The sequence below is a fragment of the Pristiophorus japonicus genome, chromosome 15, assembly GCF_044704955.1.
Source record: "Pristiophorus japonicus isolate sPriJap1 chromosome 15, sPriJap1.hap1, whole genome shotgun sequence".
Classification (NCBI taxonomy): Eukaryota; Metazoa; Chordata; class Chondrichthyes; family Pristiophoridae; genus Pristiophorus; species Pristiophorus japonicus.
This window is the reverse complement of record NC_091991.1, coordinates 115,078,860-115,103,450: the sequence shown is the minus strand read 5'-3', so window position 1 is coordinate 115,103,450 and position 24,591 is coordinate 115,078,860. Positions and strand designations below refer to the sequence as shown.

The 24,591-nt window shown below is 47.9% G+C and overlaps 1 protein-coding gene across 1 annotated transcript in view; it reads left to right on the top strand.

Annotated features, from left to right (window-relative positions):
- ift140 (intraflagellar transport 140 homolog (Chlamydomonas)) overlaps positions 1–21,933 on the top strand; it is a 215,267-nt gene extending 193,334 nt beyond the window's left edge. Inside the window, exons 23-30 of the mRNA XM_070900852.1 lie at positions 3,017–3,160; positions 4,199–4,327; positions 6,228–6,410; positions 14,035–14,241; positions 16,236–16,448; positions 19,090–19,256; positions 20,029–20,170; positions 20,737–21,933. Coding sequence (XP_070756953.1) covers positions 3,017–3,160; positions 4,199–4,327; positions 6,228–6,410; positions 14,035–14,241; positions 16,236–16,448; positions 19,090–19,256; positions 20,029–20,170; positions 20,737–20,952 — 1,401 coding nt within the window. The 3' untranslated portion in view covers positions 20,953–21,933. The remainder of the gene's footprint in view (positions 1–3,016; positions 3,161–4,198; positions 4,328–6,227; positions 6,411–14,034; positions 14,242–16,235; positions 16,449–19,089; positions 19,257–20,028; positions 20,171–20,736) is intronic.
- The last annotated feature ends 2,658 nt before the right edge of the window (positions 21,934–24,591 follow it).

Genomic DNA, 24,591 nt, shown 5'->3' with positions numbered 1-24,591 from the left:
TACTGCCCTCCCCTTCTTCTCCCCACCTCTACCCCTTCCCCTCCTCGCTCCACGCCGTCTAGCCGAGGAGCTCCTCAGGCAGTGCCTCATTTGGGGGGATGAAGGCAGAGCCAGTGGTTGCACGGGTACGGGAGCGGGGGTTACCGAGGTGGGAATATTCTCGGATCCAGAAGCAGGATCTTGGTCCTGCTTCTCATCTGTCGTTGGCAGTGGTGGTGCGGAACCTAGGGGTGGAGTTCTGCGCTCCGGTACTACTGGGAGGCCTGTGCCAAGAGTGTTCCTGCCTATCGCCTCCAGGGCCTCCGCCATCCGCGTCCCAGTCATGGTGCCAGAGATGGTGGCCAGCTGTCGGGATATGCCCCCCAATGCACTGAGGATCTTGTCAGCTATGTCTACAGTTCTCCTGGACAACTTTACCATCTCTCCGCTCTCATCTGGTGCTCGTGGACCAGACCTGTCGCGTCCACGAAACCTCCTCGGGGTCGGCGCCGTCCTGGGGACAAATGGGATGCCCTGTGGCAAGGTGCTTGGGCCCAGTACCTCCATAGTGGAGGCGGGAATGGCCGGAGGAGCACTAGATGGCCTTGGGGTGGGGTCTGGCGATGCAAATTCCTCAAAGTCGGCACTCTCATCCGTAGAGAACAGACCCAGCAGATTGACAGGCGAGAATCGGACCTCCTCAGCACCAGATGTAGGATTGTCCGCCAAGTCTGCTCCCGTGTCCCCACCTTCTGCCCTCTGTGGTCTTGCCTGGGGACGCGCTGCTGGCCGAGCTACAAAACACAAATTAGGCTATTAGAGGAGAAGGGGGTGCTAGGGTCACAAGGTGAGTCCAGTGCTACACACAGCATATGCACAACAAAAGCACCGCCGCTATCAAACTCATCATAGACATCACATTTCTTGCCCATCAACACATTGTGCATTGCAATGATTTTCATTAGGCCAACATTATTTATAGGACAATTTTAGAAACGATCTATCATATATTATTATTCGGATATGAGTGGGTGTGGCATCAATTGACTTTAGATCACGCAATGGTGTATACTTTACTCACATGGCATCACTTCAGGGTCTGCAGCTGCTTGCGTGGCCATCCGGGGGTGCCTCCCCACGAGTGTGAGCACCCGCTCCTCGATGTCAGTGATGTCGCTGGTGACTGGTGGCCCCCCAGCCGTTCGCCTCTGCGCGGACCTAATCGTCGATAGCTTCATCTGTAAAAAGTAATGGGACGACATGGCATGAGATCATTGCATGATATCATTGCTAGGTATTGTCACAGAGACTGATACAACACATAACCGACAGATGTAATCATGATTATTATGATAATTATCATTCTTTACCTAAAGACGTACACCGTGACTGCAGGCTTTGAGTACATCATTCCCAGCAAAAGTAAACCACCTCACATCTGATTATAGTCACTCATGACTCTTACAAATCAAATTATATAAATATATAAGTACATGTAAATAAATGTAATACTTACTCTTGCGGATCCGACAAGGTCGTTCTATCGCTTTCGGCATTGGTTGCCCTCACGCACCTCGTTGGTCGCCGACAAGACCACCTCTGCTGTCTCTGCCTTTGGGGTGGGCTTCCCACGCCCTCCCTGTGTCAAATCACCCCAGCATAACTCAACCTCCTGCAGGAGGGAGGCATTTGCCTCGTCCGAGAACCTCCTCACTCCTTTGCGCCTTTCAATGTGCTCCTCCCGCAGCTCACTGCTCTTGCCAGTGTCAGTCTCCACAGCGTGCTGTGTCGCCTCCTTCTCTCCTTCCATTATAGGCACCAAATTCAGGAAAATATCTGGCTGGTAACAGCTAATTTTTTTTTCCCAATTTGCTATAAAGCTCGAAACTCTTCCTCCTTCCTCCCAAAGTAGCCACACCACACACGCCTTCACACCCTCTCAGCTCCCTCTCTCTCTGTCACCTCTTATGCGCATGTCATGATGACCCTTGACCTCCTAAATCGCGGGAATCGAGCGTTGCCATGCCGTTGCTAAAGGACGCCGACACTTTACGGCAGAAGGTCAGAGATTTAACGCTACCACCCATTTCATACCGCTTGCAGTAACGCCCAATTTCAAAAATGGAGACTAGGGGCTTTGAGAATGGGCGACAAGCCGGCGATCTGAAAACCCATTTTTACCACCCACACCGGAAATAATGCCCATTTTTTGGCGATCTGCACAAAAGTGTAAAATCTAGCCCTTAGTCTCTCCACCTCTTTCCTCCTTTAAGATGCTCCTACAAACCTACCTCCCACCTGCCTTAATATCTTCTTATATAGCTTGGTGTCAAATTGTGCCTGATAACGTTCCTGTGAAGTGCCTTGGAAAGAAAGAAAGAAAGACTTGCGTTTATATGGTGCGTTCACGACCACTGGGCATCCCAAAGCGCTTTACAGCCAATGAAGTACTTTTTGAAGTGTAGCCACTGGCAGACAATTTACACACAGCAAGCTCCCATAAACAGCAATGTGATAGTGACCTGATAATCTGTTTTTTTACATTGATGGAGGGATAAATATTGACCAGGACAGTGGAGTAATTCCTCTGCTTTTCTTCAAAATAGTACCATGGGATCTTTTATGTCAACCTGAAAGGGCAGATGGTGCCTCGTTTTAACGTCTCATCGAAAAGATGGCACCTCCAACAGTGCAGCATTCCCTCAGTATGACATTGGAGTGTCAGCCTAGATTTTTGTGCTCAGGTCTCTGGAGTGGGATTTGAACCTACAACCTTCCGACTCAGAGGCAAGAGTGCTATCCACTGAGCCACGAGCTGACACTGAAGCATTTGCTAACTTAAAGGTGCTATAGAAATGCAAGTTGTTGTTGATTTTACACATTAAGCTGGGAGGAAATTTCAAACCTTTTGCTTACAGTGTTAATAATGTTTTCATGTATATATTTAGCAGTCTTTTGTGTGCTCTGTAAGTTGTTAACATTATGGCCTTGGTGAAACTACATAGTGGTGGTGATGGGCTGTGATTGTTTTTTAAAGGCCTCTGAAATTGCCAATGAGACAGGGAACCATGCAGCTTCCTATCACCTTGCTCGTCAGTATGAGGCTCGGGATAATGTTAAACAGGCCATTCATTTCTACACCCGCGCACAGGCCTATAACAATGCAATCCGCCTCTGCAAGGTAAGCATTGTCACTGATCGTTCAATCATATTCTTCAGTCCTGTTCCTGCAGTCCAAATTAAATATCCTGCTTGCATCTCTTGTCATTTTCTCAGATGAAAGGAAGTTCAGCCTTGTGAGTCCTGCTTTTGTAGCTTTAGACCCCTACATTCTTCCATCAGCCTTGTTCTTCGAAGCCTCACCAACATATCAGTGTTGGGTGAATCCCTTCCTAGAAGTGAGTTTAAACAACTTCTCAATGGTGAACCAACTGATTTATCAAGTCTTGATCATATATTTGACCAGGAGTTGGAAGCGAGTCTATATAAATAAAGGTTTTGTATATCGCATATCACACCTCAAAGCTCTTAAGAGTACATTGTAAGTTTGTCCACACACCTTTCTGTTGTTGAGTTAACCACGGGCATTGATCACTCCAAGATAGAGTGAAGAAACAACCAAAAATTGCCTGAAAAGGTTTTCTCCAAGTACTTTGAGTAGAGAAAGACGCGGAGTAAATGCCACTGAATAGCACTGCCTGTGAGAAGCACCACAGTGAATTTTAACAGGATTAAGCAGTGCAGTCGTTATTGTGGTATTCTGTCACCTGTAGTATTCGGGTGTGAATCCAGGCCAATTCATGGGTTGAAAGCCTCCTCTAGAAGGAACCAACACATGAGTTTCGCGATTCCCAGTAGGCGCAAATCCACAGCCCCAGACTGGCCATAATTCGGTCTAAATAGGTCGTTACATAGGGATGGCAGTTATGAAAATAGAATCACAGGGACTGTTTCTGAGCTTGGGTCAAGGCACAAGGTTTGACTCCGTGTTGGGCACAAGCCACACTCCGTGGACCTGGGTGCTCGATGCTGACACTGGAGCCAAAAGTGAGAAAACATTCCGTTCAGGGTCCTCATCTCACTGAACACAAAAATTCACCAAAAAATAGGAATGCACGTCCATGTGTTCTGAATGTTCAAAATGGCTTTGTTGTTTTGCTACAATAATGAGAAATCATGCATTAATACCTGGATTCTGTGTGAACCCATGGTTATTCAGGACAGTGGTCTTGATGATCATCTGATGAACTTGTCTCTCCTGAGCTCCCCGGAGGACATGATGGACGCAGCCCGTTACTACGAGGAGAAGGGCCTCCAAATGGATCGTGCTGTGATGCTGTATCATAAGGTACGTACATGCCTTCCACACACTTGGGGTTGGGGGTAATATATTAGCATGGACAGAGGATTGGCTATCTAACAGAGAACAGAGAGTCAGGATAAATGGTTTATTCTCTGGTTGGTAACCAGTAACAAGTGGGGTGCCGCAGGGATCAGTGCTGGGACCCCAACTATTTACAATCTATATTAACGACTTGGAAGAAGGGACTGAGTGTAACGTAGCCAAGTTTGCTGACGATACAAAGATGGGAGGAAAAGCAATGTGTAAAGAGGACACACAAAATCTGCAAAAGGACATAGACAGGCTAAGTGAGTGGGCATAAATTTGGCAGATGGAGTATAATGTCGGATGATGTGAGGTCATGCACTTTGGCAGATAAAAATCAAAGAGCAAGTTATTATTTAAATGGCAAAGATTGCAAAGTGCCGCAGTACAGTGGGACCTGGGGGTATTTTGTGCATGAAACACGAAAGGTTAGTATGCAGGTACAGCAAGTGATCAGGAAGGCCAATGGAATCTTGGCCTTTATTGCAAAGGGGATGGAGTATAAAAGCAGGGAAGTCTTGCTACAGTTGTACAGGGTATTGGTGAGGCCACACCTAGAATACTGCGTGCAGTTTTGGTTTCTATATTTACGAAAGGATATACTTGCTTTGGAGGCAGTTCAGAGAAGGTTCACTAGGTTGATTCTGGAGATGAGGGGGTTGACTTATGAGGAAAGGTTGAGTAGGTTGGGCCTCTACTCATTGGAATTCAGTGATCTTATGGAAACGTATAAGATTATGAGGGGACTTGACAAGGATGCAGAGAGGATGTTTCCACTGATGGGGGAGACTAAAACTAGAGGGTATGATCTTAGAATAAGGGGCCGCCCATTTAAAACAGAGATGAGGAGGAATTTCTTCTCTCAGAGGGTGTCAATCTGTGGAATTTGCTGCCTCAGAGAGCTGTGGAAGCTGGGACATTGAATACATTTAAGACAGGACAGTTTCTTAAATGATAAGGGGTTATGGGGAGCGGGCAGGGAAGTGGAGCTCAGTCCATGATCAGATCAGCCATGATCTTATTGAATGGCAGAGCAGGCTTGAGGGGCCGTATGGCCTACTCCTGTTCTTATTTCTTATGTTCTTATGTACACTCTACTGCTGATCTTGCATAAAGTCACTGTATTTTCCTCATTCCTAATTCAGTCCCTCCAGTGGAAAGGGCATTAGGGGCTGTGACGCTGCTTTGCTTCCAGCCCCAGTGGGAAGTGATTATGGTGGTTACTCTTCTCCCTCCCCCTCGGAAAGGGCTTAAATTGGTGGTTACTCCCCTTTCCCTATCCTACAGGTAGGTGATTGAGTGGTCACATTAAAGCATAGATTGTCTCTGACATTTATGGGTTTAAAAGACAATTATACATGTGTTTCTGGAGAGACAAGGGTTTGAGATCTATTCTAAGAAGGTCGATAGGTGGATGGATAAAAGGATTGATATATAGGACCTGTTGGCCTTTTCCTTTGCTAAACATTCTTATGTTCAATGCCGCCCCTCCCCCCACTCAGCCCAGTAAAAGCCTCCCAATAACAAGCAAAACACTCCCTTCGCCCAATTCTTCCTATGATGCAAAAATTTCCTTTGAGAAAGAAAGAACTTGCATTAATATAGCACCTCAGGACGACCCACAGTGCATCGCAGCCAATGAATTACGTTTGGCGTGTAGTCACTGAGGTAATTTAGGCAAACACTACTGAACCCTTTTTATTGTGTTACATTCTTGTTAGGCATGTTGTCGACCACCCCAAAGACAGCAGATTGACAACACATTGCCTTCCTCGCTGAGTTCAGTGTCTCACTGGGGTGTCGTTGTTTCCTCCCTCCCGATTGCCGGTCCATGTGCTGACGGTTGGCTGTTTTCTTGCAGGGTGGTCACTTTTCCAAAGCCGTTGAATTGGCCTTTGCCACCCAGCAGTTTAGTGCTTTGCAGCTCATAGCTGAGGAGCTGGACGAGAATTCCGACCCTGCCCTGCTGTCCCGCTGTTCGGATTTCTTCATTGAGCACAAGCAGTTCGAAAAGGCAGTGGAACTGTTGGTTACTGCAAAGAAGGTAAGAGCATTTTCACTCAAGTAAAGGGCTGGAGAGCCACCTGCAGGGTGCCAGTCCATTCAGCAGGGTTTCAGTTCAATTATGTTCAATCTATCATCTGTCCGTGTGTAAGGCGTCTTTGGATTCCTGACTGGGAGCCTCAGCCACTGATTCCGCGATATTGGAAATTCGGGCAGCTAGGCATGAATTCTCGGGATTGATTCCATTCATTGATTGCAGTATCATCTCATCTCACAGGCAGTCCCTCGAAGACTTGCTTCCACTCTAAAAGTGAGTTCCCAGGTGACTGAACAGTCCAATACGGGAATTACAGTCTTTGTCACAGGACACAACAGCCGCCGAAGGAAAGGGCGGGTGGGGAGTCTGGTTTGCTGCACGCTCCTTCCGCTGCCTGCGCTTGGTTTCTGCACGCTCTCGGCGATGAGACTCGAGGTGCTCAGCGCCCTCCCGGATGCTCTTCCTCCACTTTGGCCAGGGACTCCCAGGTGTCGGTGGGGATGTTGCATTTTATCACGGAGGCTTTGAGGGTGTCCTTGAAACGTTTCCTCTGCCCACCTGGGGCTCGCCTGCCATGTAGGAGTTCCGAGTAGAGCGCTTGCTTTGGGAATCTTGTGTCAGGCATGCGAACAATGTGGCCCGCCCAACGTAGCTGGTCGAGTGTGGTCAATGCTTCGATGGGGCCAACATCCCCAACATCGAAGCACTGACCACTGCAGTGTATCCCTGCATTTTTTCCAAAAACTGTGATTGAAAAGCTGCTTTATTAATTCATGTTTAGAGATCTGTCAGTTTCATTGTTTTTGCAAGAAAAAAATCAACTTATAATATTTTAACTATACATGTAAAAAGCTACAGAATTTCAATCGACTGTCCAATACTTGTCACCATCTAACCTCCCTTTATTCATGGGATGTGGGCGTTGCTGGCAAGGCCGGCATTTATTGCCTATCATTATTAGCCCTTGAGAAGGTGGTGGGGAGCCGCCATGAACCTCTGCAGTCTGTGTGGTGAAGGTGCTCCCACAGTGCTGTTAGGGAGGAAGTTCTAAGATTTTGACCCAGTGACGATGAAGGAACGGCCGATATACTTCCAACTCAGGATGGTGTGTAACTTGGAGGGGAACTTGCAGGTGATGATGTTCCCATGCGCCTGCTGCCCTTGTCCTTCTAGGTGGTAGAGGTCGCGGGTTAGGGAGGTGTTGTTGAAGAAGCCTTGGCGACTTGCTGCAGTGCATCTTGTAGATGGTACACACTGCAGCCATGGTGTGCCGGTGGTGGAGGGAGTGAATGTTGAAGGTGGTGGATGGGGTCCCGATCAAGCAGGCTGCTTTGTGCTGTATGGTGCTGAGTGTTGTTGGAGCTGCACTCATTCATGACAGCTGGAGAGTGTTCCATCACACTCCTGAACTGTGCTTTGTAGATGGTGGAAAGGCTTTGGGGAGTCAGAAGGTGAGTCACTCACTGCAGAATACCCAGCCTCTGACCTGCTCTTGTCGCCACAGTATTCATGTGGCTGGTCCAGTTAAGTTCCTGGTCAATGGTGACCCCAGGATGTTTATGGCGGGGTATTCAGTGATAGTAATCCCGTTGAATGTCAAGGGGAGATGTCTAGACTCTCTTTTGTTGGAGATGGTCATTGCCTGAGACTTGTCTGGTGTGAATGTTACTTGCCACTTATCAGCCCAAGCCTGAATGTTGTCCAGGTCTTGCTGCATGCAGGCACCGACTGCTTCATTATCTGAGGAGTTGCAAATGGAACTGAACACTGCATTCATCAATAAACAGACAGTAAGAGCTTCTACATTTTTTTTACCTCTCAACGGAGTAGATGGAAGTTTGATGGAATTCTGAACTTTTCATTTTTTTTAACTCACGCCACCACGAAACGTCTTCAAACAGGGCTGGAGGGTCGCAGCATCAGCCGGCAGAATCGGACCCGTGCCTGAGCACAGGACCTCGGTGCTCGGCTGTAAAACAAGCCCGAGGTGGGGGAGAGGTGGCAATCGGAAGACTGCACTAGGCATCAAATGAGTTTGGGGTGGCGGGGGGGCGTGGAAGGTGCTGTTCAGTGCGATTGGAAGAAGTCACAAGACTGCAATGAGCCCGGGGTCAGGGGGATGGGGGGGGTAGGGGGAGAGGGGTTCCCGATCATTGTGCTTGCTCAGACCTGAGGGAGAGAGAACAAAGAACCTGTCCTGCCTTCCTGCCGTTTTGAGCTTCTTGCAAAGGTAAAATTTAAGCAAGGGGGCAATACTGACAATGCGAACCTTCTGCATGATGGTGCTGCGGAGGAGACAATTGATTCACTGGATCTGTTCCGTAATGTTGTGTTGTGTTAAGAGAACAAAAGATGGAAATGATTCTTCTTTAGTTCCAAAGTTGTGTTAATAATGGAACAAATAATGTAAATGATTCAGTTAAAGTTTAAAATATATTTTATTCAAAAGTTTAACAAATATTTGTTTGTACTTAACTTAACTTTAATAAACATATTCTTGTATCAAACTTTAAAGTTTTCACTTAAGATCACTTACAAACTTTAAGAGAAACGATATTGGCTCAAAAGATCAGGATGTTGAAACAGTTTGGGTGGAGATAAGGAATAATAAGGGGGGAAAAGTCACTGGTGGGCATAGTATATAGGCATAGTATATAGGCCCACTAACAGTAGCAACTCTGTTGGTTGGAGCATAAACCAGGAAATAGTGGGGGCTTGTAAAAAGGTATAATCATTGTGATTTTAACCTCCATATTGATTGGACAAATCAAATTGGTCAGGGTAGCCTTGAGGAAGACTTCATAGAGTGCATAAGGGACGGATTCCTTGAGCAGTATGTAACAGAACCAACCAGGGGACAGGCTTTCCTAGATCTGGTCCTGTGTAATGAGACAGGATTAATAAACAATCTCTTAGTAAGGATCCCCTTGGAATGAGTGATTATAGCATGGTTGAATTTCAAATTCAGATGGAGGGTGAGAAAGTTGGATCTCTAACCAGCGTAGTAAGCTTAAATAAAGGAGACTATGAAGGTATAAGGGCAGAGTTGGCAAAAGTGGATGGGAAAACAGATTGAAGTGTGGGATGGTTGATGAATAGTGATGTACATTTAAAGAGATATTTCATAACTCTCAAGAAAAATATATTCCAGTGAGGAGGAAAGGATGCAAGAGAAAAGAAAGCCATCCGTGGCTAACTAAATAAAGAACGGTATCCGATTAAAAACAAGGGCATACAAAGTGGCCAAAACTAGTGGGAGGACAGAAGATTAGGAAGCTTTTAAAAGCCAGCAAAGAATGACTAAAAAAATAATTAAGAAAGGGAAGATAGACTATGAAAGTAAACTAGCACAAAATATAAAAACAGATAGTAAGAGTTTCTATAGGTATATAAAAAGAAAAAGAGTGGCTAAAGTAAATGTTGGTCCCTTAAAGGACAAGACCGGGGAATTAGTAATGGGGAACATGGAGATGGCAGAAACTCTAAACAAGTATTTTGTATCAGTTTTTATGGTAGAGGACACTAAAAATATCCCAACAGTGGATAGTCAAGGGGCTATAGGAGGGGAGGAACTTAACACAATCACTAAGGAGGTGGTACTCAGTAAGATAATGGAACTAAAGGCAGATAAATCCCTTGGACCTGATGGCTTGCATCCTAGGGTCTTAAGAGAAGTAGCGGCAGGGATTGTGGATGCATCAGTTGTAATTTACCAAAATTCCCTGGATTCTGGGGAGGTCCCAGCAGATTGGAAAACTGCAAATGTAACGCCTCTATTCAAAAAAGGAGGCAGACAAAAAGCAGGAAACTATAGACCAGTTAGCCTAACATCTGTGGTTGGGAAAATGTTGGAATCCATTATTAAAGAAGCAGTAACAGGACATTTGGAAAAGCAAAATTTGGTCAGGCAAAGTCAGCATGGATTTATGAAGGGGAAGTCATGTTTGATAAATTTGCTGGAATTCTTTGAGGATGTAACGAACAGGGTGGATAAAGGGGAACCAGTGGATGTGGTATATTTGGACTTCCAGAAGGCATTTGACAAGGTGCCATACAAAAGGTTACTGTACAAGATAAAAGTTCATGGGGTTGGGGGTAATATATTAGCATGGATAGAAGATTGGCTGACAAACAGAAAACAGAGAGTCAGGATAAATGGTTCATTCTCTGGTTGGCAATCAGTAACAAGTGGGGTGCCGCAGGGATTAGTGCTGGGACCCTAACTATTTACAATCTATATTAACGACTTGGAAGAGGGGACTGAGTGTAACGTAGCCAAGTTTGCTGACGATACAAAGCTGGGAGGAAAAGCAATGTGTGAGGAGGACATAAAGAGGCTGCAGGAGGACATAGACAGGCTAAGTGAGTGGGCAAGAATTTGACAGATGGAGTATAATGTTGGAAAGTGTGAGGTCATGCACTTTGGCAGAAAAAAATCAAAGAGCAAGTTATTATTTAAATGGAGAAAGATTGAAAAGTGCTGCAGTACAGCGGGACCTGGGGGTATTTGTGCATGAAACACAAAAGGATAGTATGCAGGTACAGCAAGTGATCAGGAAGGCCAACGGTATCTTGACCTTGATTGCAAAGGAGATGGAGTATAAAAGCAGGGAAGTCTTGTTACAGCTATACAGGGTATTGGTGAGGCCACACCTGGAATACTGCGTGCAGTTTTGGTTTCCATATTTACAAAAGAATATATTTACTGTGGAGGCAGTTCAGAGAAGGTTCACTAGGTTGATTCTGGGGATGAGTGTGTTGACTTATGAGGAAAGGTTGAGTAGGTTGGGCCTCTACTTGTTGGAATTCAGAAGAATGAGAGGTGATCTTATAGAAATGTATAACATTATGAGGGGGCTTGACAAGGTGAATGCAGAGAGGATGTTTCCACTGGTGGGTGAGACTAGAACTAGAGGGCATGATCTTAGGATAAGGGGCTGGCCATTTAGAACTGAGATGAGGAAAAATTTCTTCTCTCAGAGGGTTGTGAATCTGTGGAATTCGCTGCCTCAGAGACCTGTGGAAGCTGGGACATTAAATAAATTTAAGACAGAAATAGACTCGTTTCTTAAACGATAAGGGGATAAGGGGTTATGGGGAGCGAGCAGGGAAGTGGAACTGAGTCCATGATCAGATCAGCCATGATCTTATTGAATGGCGGAGCAGGCTCGAGGTGCCTTGTGGCCTACTCCTGCTCCTATTTCTTATGTTCTTATGTAAGATCACTTCCAAACTCTAAGATCACTCACAAACTTTTAAAGTTGTAAATTTACATAACTTACAAAAAAACTTTAAATTTGAGAACAACAGGTACAACAATAACAACAATAATAATAACAACAATAGCAGGAAAGAAAGACTGTACCCATCTCTCCTCCACCTTATTCTAAGACCTCCCGCTGCGCTTGGTCTTGGTGACTCCACCCCTGCCCGCAGGTGGTGGCGCAGTGTTTCTGGGGGTGGTATCAAGCTTATTCTTTCTAACATCTCGGGTACTTCACACCTGTTGGGGGGGAGGCGGGGGTGGCGGAGAGAGCAGGCGGCAACGTGGAGGGCCAGGCTTGGGCCTCACCAAAGGCTGGTCTGGGGATTGGAGTGGGAGTGGCAGTTGATTCTGTCAATGGGCGCAGGGTCTGGGCATGTTCCCTTATTGCAACAGCTAACTCCGACATTCCCTCCCTTATGCGCCCCGATAGTGTCTCAACGACCTCCAACATTCCCTCCCTCATGTTGAGTAAAAATGTCTCAGCTACCTGCAACATTCCCTCATGTTCACTGAGAGTGGCTGAACTACTTGTGACATTCCCTCCCTCATGTTCACTGACAGCGCATCAGTTACCTGTGACATTCCCTCCCTCATGTTCCCGGACATTGTTCCCATTTCTCGTGAGAGTGTTGTTATTTCTCCCGACAGTCCCGATACCTCATCACCCATCCCACTGATGGTGTCCAGGAGTGATCAGGTAAGGTCAATGCGCTCCGCACTCATTGCCATCATCTGAACCATATCTGTTAGATCCTGCACCTCAGGAGATCGCGGTTGAGTTCTCTTTCACCTCCTCACCCTGGGTGCGCCTCGCAGCATCCCAGTGGGACCCACAGCCTGGGACGGTGGGGCCCTGGGTGTGCCTCGCTGCACCCCACTGGGACCCGCAGCCTCGGACGGGGAGAAAGCATGTAATGTCCCACCAACACTCAAACCACTCAAGGAAGAGGCTGGCACCTCAGTGGGTGGCACCTGCACCTCCTCAAAAGTGAGTACAACAGTGGGAGCTTCATCCATCCCCTCCCCCTCACCCACAACCCCAATGCTCTTGGTCTGGAAGGTGGGATTGGAAGATGTTCTCCTCTTCAGGCTCGTCCTCGTCTGAATCTTCTTCTGCATCGCCAGGATTGGCCTTAAGTTCTGCAAAATATAACAGAACAGACAAATGGTTAGCAGCAGAGGAGGGGGCAGGGTGGGTGACATGAGTAGGCTCACACAGTGCAGGCAGCAGGCTGATTTGAAGGACCACGATGAATGATAGCACATTGCATCAACCGAAGCGTAGCTGACAGAGACATCCCCATGAACCGAAGCATGGCTAGCCCGCGCAGTACTTAACATTTAGCAAAGCTAGACTGTGGAATTTGCAGGACTTACCCTCTCCCTTGAGTATGGGCCCAGCTTGTGCAGTGGTGGTTGCTTTTCTCCGGGCAGGACCCATCAAGGCAGCAACCCTGTCTTCCAAGGGTGTCAGTGGGTGCAGGTTTGCCGGGCCGCCTCCTGTTCGAGTTCTTTCCCTTTTGTTATATGCCACTTTCCTCTGCAAAGATAAAAATACAACTTTTTAGAGAGGGTGTGTTTCTGCTGGGTGGGACATATGCAGCTGGTCACATTTACATTACAATTCCCATTGCATTGAATAAATGAAAATATTACTTACACTAACTGCTTCACCAAGGTCCTGTGACTTTTTTTGCAGTGGTCTCCAGACCTCGGGGTGATCACCATTGCACAATAATCGTCTGCAAGTTGGTTCCAGGGTTTCTTCATTTCTTTTGGTGAAACTTTTATGTGACCTCTGCTGGTGTCTAGCTCCTGTCATTTGGCCTCAATTACAGTAACTAATGCCTCCACTTCATCCTGTAAGAAATCCTTGGTCCTTGCACCGTGCTGCATCTTGTATTGCAGCTCCGATTTTTCCACTGTTCTCGCACAGCACTCAACGTTCTCACATACAACTGGCTCTTTAAAAATGGCCAATTGCAGACTGGGAGCTGTAACTGCACATGCGCGCCCATAGGAATAACGTCAAAAACGGCATTTTTTTCGCACATGCGCAAAAGGTGCAACATCGTTTTTTGGGCGCAGACAGCAGGTTCCACCCCGCCCCCCCCCAAGGCGACTGGACAGGCTGCACGGCGTCAATTTTGAAAAATACAGCAGGGAAACTTGACACAAATGTTTTTGGAGTATTTCTGGCCTAGAAGAACGGGCATAACTCTTGCAATATGCCAGAAAACGGCCTTGTGAACGGCATGTCCCTCCGTCGATGCCCACAGGCCTTCCTATGGTGGGGGTGGTTTGGCGGGGGACTTCCTTAGCCTGGAGCTGCTTCATCTGTTCCTGTCTCTCCTGTTCCAGTACTACGAGGCCCTGCACCTCTGCCTGGAGCAGAACCTGACCATAACTGAGGACCTGGCGGAGAAAATGACCGTGTCCAAGGATTCCAAGGAACTCTCCGATGAGTTCCGTCGTGACCTGCTCGAGCGTATCGCCGACTGCTGCATGCGGCAGGGAAACTACCACCTCGCAACCAAAAAATACACGCAGGCTGGCAACAAGACCAAGGTGAGGTGGTGCTCGGTGTCCTTACTCACCAGGGAGCATTCCTGAGTTACAACTGGTATTGTTCAGGGGCGATCAGAGCAAAGTATTTTACTGTTAAAGCACATGTGCCGGTGTTGTCAACAGCCTCAGCTCCGGGACATATTTGGTTGCTTTGAGATTTATTTGGAATGTGCACACATGGCCAACCTACTCCGCCACAGACACAACGTTCTAACTATTAAATGCTGTAAAGATAAAAGAAGGAAGCGCTTCCTGTAATTGCCACGGGATTCTTAACATCTAGGGAGACAGGGTCATGCTTTAGCATCTTGTTCAAAGCACCTCCAACAGTGCAGCACTCCCTTAGTCCTGCACTAGGAATGTCAGCCCAGATTATGGAGTGGGGACTTCAACAACAACAACAACAACAACGTGTATTTATCTTGCACCTTTAACATAGTAAAACGTCCCAAGGCGCTTCACAGGAGTATTATGTGATAAAAATTTGACACCGAACCGCATGAATAGAAATTAGCGCAGGTGACCACAAGCTTGGTCAAAGATGTATGTTTTAAGGAGCATCTTAAAGGAGGAAAGAGAGCTACAGAGGTGGAGAGGTTTAGGCAGGGAGTTCCAGAGCTTGGGGCCTAGGCAGCAGAAAACACTGCCACCGATGGTTGAGCGATTATAATCAGGAATGCTCAGGAGGGCAGAATTAGAGGAGCGCAGAAATCTTGGGGGGGTTGTGGGGCTGGAGGAGATTACAGAGATAGGGAGGCGCAAGGCCATGGAGGGATTTGAAAATAAGGATGAGAATTTTGATATCGAGGCGTTGCTTAACCGGCAGCCGATGTAGGTCAGCGAGCACAGGGGTGATGGGTGAGCGGGACTTGGTGCGAGTTAGGACATAGGCAGCGAACACAGGGGTGATGGATGAGCGGGAACCCAAGATCTTCTGACAAGGAGGCAAGAGTGATACCCACTGAGCCAAGCTGAACTCGTCAGCTGGTGTAGCTCATCTCTTCACACGTACCCACAAGATCCTGTACCCATCGCAATCCTCCATTGACTCTGCGTTTTCTCCTCTCAGTTAGCAGCCTGTTTATTAGTTCCTTGCACGGTACAATCACATTCTAATATTCTGTGAGTTGCAGGTTTACTCTCGAGAGCAGCTCCTGAGCACTGAAGATTATGCCCGTGAACCTGCCCAGAACTGCACTGCATGTCTTCATTTGGACTCGTGTGTTTGACCAACATTCCCTGTTGTAAATACACATCTGCTGTGTTGGCAAATTGTTTTTCTCTTTCTCCAATTTCTTTGTGTGGGTCTCAGAACTATTTTCCTGTCCTTTTTATGCCTCGCCATCACCTCACTGATAACCTTTGATACCATCTAACAGTTTTATATTGAGCTGTTTGCAGGATATTGAACTCCTTTACTCCTTGTGTGTATTGAACATGGCCGTTGAGACTCTTCCCCTTCTCCCTTGCCTCTCCATTTTTCTAACATTATTAAAATGCCGGCTTTTCATTTAGTTTTCAGTTCTATTGGCTTGTCCATACCGGGCATGTTGAGCTGTATTTGCTCTTCACACATGGCGAGTGATCTGTTGTGCATTTCCAGCACACCACATTAATACTTTCACATTGGTTTCAATAATATGAGGGGTCCAATTCGCTGCTTAGGATCGGGTTATAAGAACATAAGAATTAGGAGCAGGAGTAGGCCATTCAGCCCCTCGAGCCTGCTCCGCCATTCAATAAAATCATGGCTGATCTTCTACCACAACTCCACTTTCCTGCACTGTCCCCATATCCCTTGATTCCCTATACTCAGTTACACTCTGTGATGGATCTGGGCAAATCACAAATGAAATAGTAGAGCAACTAACATTGCTACAAGGCCCACGTTTATTCCCAATAATCTCTCCATGACAGACAGCACCAGCCACATTGGGAACAGGGAGCTTCAGAAACACACACGGTGAAGTAAAATATTCTCTCTTGTTTTCCAGGCAATGCGAGCGCTTCTGAAATCAGGAGACACAGAAAAGATTGTTTTCTTCACAGGAGTGTCTCGGCAAAAGGAGATTTACATCATGGCAGCGAACTACCTCCAGTCTTTGGACTGGCGGAAAGATCCAGAAATCATGAAGAATATCATCAGCTTTTACACCAAGGGACGGGCACTGGACCTGCTCGCTGGATTTTACGATGCGTGTGCACAGGTCCATGTCTTAGATATTGTTACAGGCAACTTATTAATGGCACGACAGCCGGGACTGTAGTCAAAGGTCGGTCCCAGCACCAGCCCCCCCCGCACTCCCGGCACCATCACCCCCTCCCCCCACCCACCACCCCCGCACTCCCGGCACCATCACCCCCTCCACCCACCCCCCCCCGCATTCATCCCAGCATCCCCAACATCAGCACTGCCACCCACACTCTCCCCACCTCCAACATCAGCACTGCACCCCACACTCCCCCCACCCCCAACATCAGCACTGCCCCCCACACTCCCCCCACCCCAAACATCAGCACTGCCCCCACACTCCCCCCACCCCCAACATCAGCACTGCCCCCCCACACTCCCCCCACCCCCAACATCAGCACTGCCCCCCCACACTCCCCCCACCCCCAACATCAGCACTGCCCCCCACACTCCCCCCACCCCAAACATCAGCACTGCCCCCACACTCCCCCCACCCCCAACATCAGCACTGCCCCCCCACACTCCCCCCACCCCCAACATCAGCACTGCCCCCACACTCCCCCCACCCCCAACATCAGCACTGCCCCCCCACACTCCCCCCACCCCCAACATCAGCACTGCCCCCCACACTCCCCCCACCCCAAACATCAGCACTGCCCCCACACTCCCCCCACCCCCAACATCAGCACTGCCCCCCCACACTCCCCCCACCCCCAACATCAGCACTGCCCCCCACACTCCCCCCACCCCAAACATCAGCACTGCCCCCACACACTCCCCCCACCCCCAACATCAGCACTGCCCCCCACACTCCCCCCACCCCAAACATCAGCACTGCCCCCACATTCCCCCCACCCCCAACATCAGCACTGCCCCCCCACACTCCCCCCACCCCCAACATCAGCACTGCCCCCACACTCCCCCCACCCCCAACATCAGCACTGCCCCCCCACACTCCCCCCACCCCCAACATCAGCACTGCCCCCCACACTCCCCCCACCCCAAACATCAGCACTGCCCCCACACTCCCCCCACCCCCAACATCAGCACTGCCCCCCACATCCCCCCCACCCCCAACATCAGCACTGCACCCCAGACTCCCCCCACCCCCAACATCAGCACTGCCCCCCACACTCCCCCCACCCCCAACATCAGCACTGCCCCCCGCACTCCCCCCACCCCCAACATCAGCACTGCACCCCATACGCCCCCCACCCCCAACATCAGCACTGCACCCCACACTCCCCCCACCCCCAACATCAGCACTGCCCCCCCACACTCCCCCCACCCCCAACATCAGCACTGCCCCCCCACACTCAACATCAGCACTGCCCCCCCACACTCCCCCCACCCCCAACATCAGCACCGCAACCCGCACTCCCCCCACCCCCAATATCAGCACTGCCCCCCCACACATCCCCCACCCCCAACATCAGCACCGCACCCCACACTCCCCCCACCCCCAACATCAGCACTGCCCCCCACACTCCCCACCTCCAACATCAGCACTGCCCCCCACCCCCAACATCAGCACCGCACCCCGCACTCCCCCCACCCCCAACATCAGCACTGCCCCCCACACTCCCCACCTCCAACATCAGCACCGCTCCCACACTCCCCCCACCTCCGATCCCAGGCAATGTCCCCTTTAATTATTTTTTGGTGCGTGGGCCCTTTAGCTAGCTGAGCAGCCCATTCAATATTTTGTGCAGGTGCGGTTATTTCCATTGTGAAGCCGGTGAGAAGCCTGGACAGAACCTCCAAACCCGGAAATGTTGACCCAAGTGTCCCTGACACTACTCGAATCCTGAAAGTATGTTTTCATTTTGGAAATGATCACACTGGAGACTCTGTACTGAGCACGAACATTTCTTTGTCGATCCATTCTCCAGGCACTAGTACACTTTATTCTCTGATTGTTTGGTACCGCTCAAGGGGAGAGATGCTGCTGTGAATGAACAATCCCTTGGCCCCTTGGGGCTGGCCGTGTAATCCTGGTGCTCAGGCTGCAGGAGCCCTGCTCTTTGGGCTCTGTGCACCTGAAGTGTTGCGAGCCGACCTCCCATATTTATCTGGCCCCCAGAGCCCAACTAAGAGTATCTGGTTACATTAAAACTGCACTGCTGTGCACTAGATTGGCTTTGATAGGAGTGTTAGTGTACTGAGGAAGCGGCTTCGATGGGACAGTGAGTGTACCAGAGGAATGGGTTTTGATTGGACAGTTAGTGTACCAGAGGGATGGGCTTCTATAGGACAGTTAGTGTATGAGGGGGGGGGGCTTCGATGGGACAGTGAATGTACCAGAGGGAGGGGCCTCGATGGGACAGTGAGTGTACCAGAGGGATGGGTTTTGATTGGACAGTCAGTGTACCAGAGGGATCGGCTTCTATAGGACAGTTAGTGTATGAGGGGGGGGGCTTCGATGGGACAGTGAGTGTACCAGAAGGAGGGGCTTCGATGGGACAAATTCTGTTCCTGTTTTTCTTTATGTCGACCTGGTCAAACATGACCAGTTATAATGGGACCAAGTAAAAGCAGGCGTCTGTCATGGGGGGGATTGTCTTATGACAGTAGAATAATTAACACAGCTAGACGTACTACTTTACTCATGCCAGTTATCTGCTGTATATCCGTTTGTTTCCATTTGTGTGCATCAGGTTGAGATTGATGAATACCAGAACTATGAGAAAGCGTTAGGAGCCCTGACAGAGGCCTACAAGTGCCTGACCAAAGCTAAGATGAGGAGTCAAAGTGAACAGGAGGAACGGCTGGGACAGCTGCAGAGCAAGCTGACAATGGTGAAGAGATTCGTACAGATCAGAAGGTGAGGGCATGCATGTCGTCACATTTCATGGTGACAAATTTAGCCATTACATATCTCCCATTAGAACTGTTATGCTCATCATAATATGATATAACTGAGTACTGTATGCAATGAGTAAGTGTGACCTTAGCTCCTTTAATTAAACTCCAGAGTTTTGGTACAGGATGGGAGGCCTGCTCATATACAGTGCTCCCATGGAATGCTGGGATCCCTTGGGACTCCAACAGGTAGGCCCTCTGGTGGTAGTATGATACAGGTTGCCAAGGGTTACATACGTAACAAGAACAATCTCCCTCATCACAGATAACGTTTCACTGAATGGACTTTAATCTTGACTGGAGCAAATATGTTAACACAGGTACAGGCAATTAAAAATGGTATTGCTTCAAAACTTCCTAGAGTGTTGCTCCCAATATCTCTAGTCTCTTTAGAATTGTACAGCTCTTGTGACCATCCCTTAGCTGTGTGAAGGGGTTAAACCCTTTGACATTCCCCCTGGGCTTTACGAAGGGTTAACCCTGTAATTCCCCATGACTGTGAAGGAATAACCCTGTGACCTCCCCCACGGGCTGTATGAAGGGTTAACCCTGTAATTCCCCTGGGCTGTGAAGGGTTAACTCTGTGACCTCACCCCGGGCTGTACGAAGGGTTAACCCTGCGATTTCCCTGGGCTGTACGAACGATTAACCCTGCGATTTCCCTGGGCTGGACGAAGGGTTAATCCTGCGATTTCCCTGGGCTGTACGAAGGGTTAACCCTGTGATTTCCCTAGGCTGTATGAAGAGGATCCAAAGGAGGCTTTAAAACAGTGCGAGAATCTGCTGATGGAGCCCGAGCTGGACCAAGCTGTACGAACCGGCGATGTGTACGCGCTCCTGGTGGAACACCAGGCACAGCAGGGGAACTTTGAGGTGGTGAGTACACCAGCAGGTCCAAGGATAGAGTGCAGAAATCTTGCAGCAACTGGAATTTATAGAGCACCTTTAACACAACAAAACATCCCACGGCACTTTACAGAGAGGGGAAAAGGAACGTGCGACTCCACATGGAGCCCACGGGAGAGTTACGGGAAGAGACCGAAAGGGTGGGTGAGGAGTAGTTTTACAGAACTCGGAAGGGTTTGGTGAGAGAATCGGAGAGTATGCTGAGGCAGCTGAATGAATCTATTGGGTTGAATTTAATTATATTTATTATCCCTGGGTTTATTCAGTGATGCTCAATTTTTAAATGTAAAATCTGAATAATTCAGTGCAGACCATAATCAAACTGAAGAGATTTTACGGAAACCTTTGCAGTCTTGGAGGGAGGGAGGTGGGAAGACAGGTGGTTCTGAGAGAGAATTCCAGCAGCCTGTGACAGCCTGACAGAATTGCCTTTGCCGTTGGCTAATGGGGTGAGTGGGATCACATTTGTTGTTCATGGAATGCGCCAGCACGGTTGTGTACTGTGCCCTAATGCTAACGGGCTGACAATGTTTCAGGCCTACAAGTACATGGAGGAGATGGCCAAGAAACTGCCCTCGGTCAATGTGACCTATTACATCAACCAACGGATCACTGACGCTGTTTACAAGGCGGTGGGTGTCCCAGTAAAGGACAATATAGCAGTGGAGAGGGTCCGACACAACAGTGCAGAGGATGGAGACCAGGTGGAAGAAGATGTAGCTGAGGAGCCTTACAATGACCCGGAGGACTGATCTCCAAACTCTACAAATCAACCCTCAAAGAGTTCAACCCAAATCCATTTTTATACTAATATCTTTTACCAAGTGACAGTCTGTTCCAGCGATCCAGAACTCAGGATTTTGCCTTAGGAACACCGCCAGCCCACGTTTATAAGAAACCCAAAGATGAGACTGGAACACTGTACACCAATAACTTCACCTTCACTGAGTCGCGTCCCTGCTCCCCACTGGACATGAACCTCTCGGGCATTCGTTGCTTCATTTCTGGCTGGTAGTCCCCGACAACACAAGTGACACCAACACGCATTGCACAAACCCTGGTGATGGAGGGAGCACATTTTGTAAATAACGTATTGCAGGATACTCTGAGTATCACTCACTTTGACTGTGATATCACAAATAGAGTTGAATCGGTGTGTCATCTGTAAGGCTCCTGTCAGACTCAGAAAGAGGCTAAGTGCTGACTGGCAGAGGAGAGGCTGCAGGCAGCGATATGACTGCGCTGTGCCACATCAACGCCGCTGCTGTTCCTGAGCTGGTTCGAGCAGGGGAAACCATTGAGCAAAGTAACTGACAGTGTTACACTTGACAGTGTTACATTTGACAGCCCATCCCAGAGCTCACTCTAAGATGGCCCCAAGCTGGAGACTGCTGGCTACAACTAGTAACCAGACTATAGAGATATCCGAGAACTCTCATTACCCTGGGGATTTCCTCGGGCTTTCCCAGTTTGTGTATAGAATGTTTACAGCTAACTGGGATCAGTTCGACAGGCCAGAAATACACAATTTCCTTTGGTCTTCAATGTTGTACCATTCAGTTTTATTATCCTTAATATACAATGTCCTAAAATAGTTTGCAGCAGATCCTTTATTGACACTTTTATATATATTTTTATTATTTATTTAATTATTCTTTAGATTTGTAATCCCATTTTTATCACATCCTGCATTTTATAACAGGATAAAAAACAATAAAGACTTTCTTTTGTTGTGGAAAATCTTTTGACTTTTCATTCATAAAGTTAAAGCATTCTTACAGTAACCACCATGTGTGTTTAACCTCCGCGTGTGGGTGGTGATGGTATCTTTGTGTTTTTCACTTTACTAAACAATGGCTTTGATATTCCAGCACACTTTGGCTCATCACCATATTGGGTAAACTGTATATCTCTATATTGTGGGTGTGTAGCCCAGGCCCGATAGCATCGCCGTTCTTCACCATGCTGCACATTAGACCACACTTGCAGAGAGTCTTTTCATGCATTGGTGTCTGCATCACTGTCCCGAGTGTCTCATCGCTGCCAGTCCGTTCCTGGCTCTGTGACTACACCTTCCCCAGTTACCAATGCTGCCATCTCTAGGTGGGGAGCCCAACTGGCAGAAGCTTGGGGGCGGAGAATGGGATTCCCCCTGTGAATACACACCAAGGCTGAAGCCTCAGCCTTCAAATAGTATTTCTGACCTTAAACCATTCCAAAGGCTGAGTGCATTAGCAATGCCACAAGAGTATCTGCCAATAAGCAAGACAGTGCCATGGGGCTGGATTTTGCTGGCGCTCAGAGGGTGGGTTCAGAGGCGGGCTCGCTGTCAAAATCTAAAAGATTGACAACGGGGCGATATCCCGCTCTGAACCCACCTCCGTGTAAGTTTGCCAAGTGCCAGGTCTGCCTGCGCTTTACAGACCCAGCACTAAGCGGCTTGTGAGCCAATTGAGATAGTTAAAAGGGTCTTTAAAGATAGTTGAGCAGCATTCTACCACCTACTCACCATTTTTCCAACTTTTTCACGAGGTTCCCGTCGCTTGGGGATCATGTCTGGTAAGTACATCAGGTTTCCAGTGACTCTCCATTGCTTTGAATAGGTGACAGCTGCAAAAGTGGTGTAAAAGCTACCATTGCACAGCTGTTCACTTTCCAATCTTAGAAGCTGGAGCCTTCAGGATTTGGAAGTCACTTTTGAGCTTTATGCAGTTTAGAAGTGTTTGGAGTAAACTTTCTATCCACTGTCACCTCCTTGGAACAACCTCTCACACATTGATAAATTGCTTCTGTCATCTCAACTTCAGCTGCCATCTATTCCATCAGCATCGGTGCCCTTGAAAAAAATCTCACCTTGGTCCTTAGAATCCCACCATGATCAGCCCCAACATCACCAGACACACCAACCACAACACTAAATTTCTCCGTAATCACCTGATGCTGAACAGGACACAGGGCATCAGCACATGACCACATTGCTGCCCGGGAAGCCAGGGTTGCCCCTCACCAAGGCCACATTCACTTGACATGATGCGCCAGGTTGGTACCACCCCACACCAATATATAAAGCATCCCCACAATGCCCAAAGCCATTCCTTTCACACTCATCACCATTGCGGGGTGAGGGTGGGGGGGGGGGGGGGGGTTCCGCTATGTCTCACCATTCACTACAACATAAAAATAGACTGCAACAGCTTATATAGGTATGTAAAAAGTAAAAGTTTAGTGAAAGTAAATGTGGGTCCCCTACAGGCTGAGACAGGAGAAATTATAATGGGGAATAAGGAAATGGCAGAGAAATTAAGCTAATACTTTATGTGTCTGTATTCATGGAAGAACACACGAGAAACTTCCCGGAAATAGTGGAGTATCGGGTCAGACGAGAATGAAGAACCGAAAGGAATTAGTATTAGTAAAAAAATAGTACTGGAGAAAATAATGGGACTGACAGCTGGACCTGATGGCCTACATCCTAGGATATAGAGATAGTGCATGCATTGGTTGTGATCTTCCAAAATTCCATAGATCCTAGAACGGTTCCCACAGATTGGAAGGTAGCAAATGTAACCCTACTATTTAAGAAAGAAGGGGGAGAGAAAACGGGGAACTACAGAACAGTTAGCCTGACATCAGTAGTAGGGAAAATGCTAGAATCTATTATTATTAAGGATGTGGTAACGCGGCACTTAGAAAAGAATAATAGGATTGGGCAGAGTCAACACGGATTTATGAAAGGGAAATCATGTTTGGCAAATCTGTTAAGAGTTTTTTGAGGTTGTAACTGGCAGAATAGATAAGGGGGGACCAGTTGATGTGGTGTATTTGGATTTTCAGAAGGCATTCGATAAGGTGCCACACAAGAGGTTATTGAACAAAATTAGGGCTCATGGGATTGGGGCTAATATAATAGCATGGATTGAGGATTGGTTAACGAACAGAAAACAGAGAGCAGGAATAAACGGGTCTTTTTCAGGTTGGCAGGCTGTAACTAGCGGGGTGCCACAAGGATCGGTGCTTGGGCCCCAGCTATTCACAATCTATATCAATGATTTGGATGAGGGGACCAAATGTAATATAATCCAAGTTTGCCAATGATGCAAAGCTAGTTGGGAATGTAAGTTGTGAGGAGGATGCAAAGAGACTTCAAGGGGATATAGACAGGCTAAGTGAGTGGGCAAGAACATGGCAAATGGAATATAATGTGGAGAAATGTGAAGTTATCCACTGTGGTAGAATAGAAAAGCAGAGTATTTTTTAAATGGTGTGATTGGGAAGTGTTGGTGTTCAGAGGGACCTGGGTGTCCTTGTACATAAATCACAGAAAGTTACCGTGAGTAAAGACATCTTGCTGCAATTATACAGTGCCCTGGTGAGACCGCACCTGGAGTATT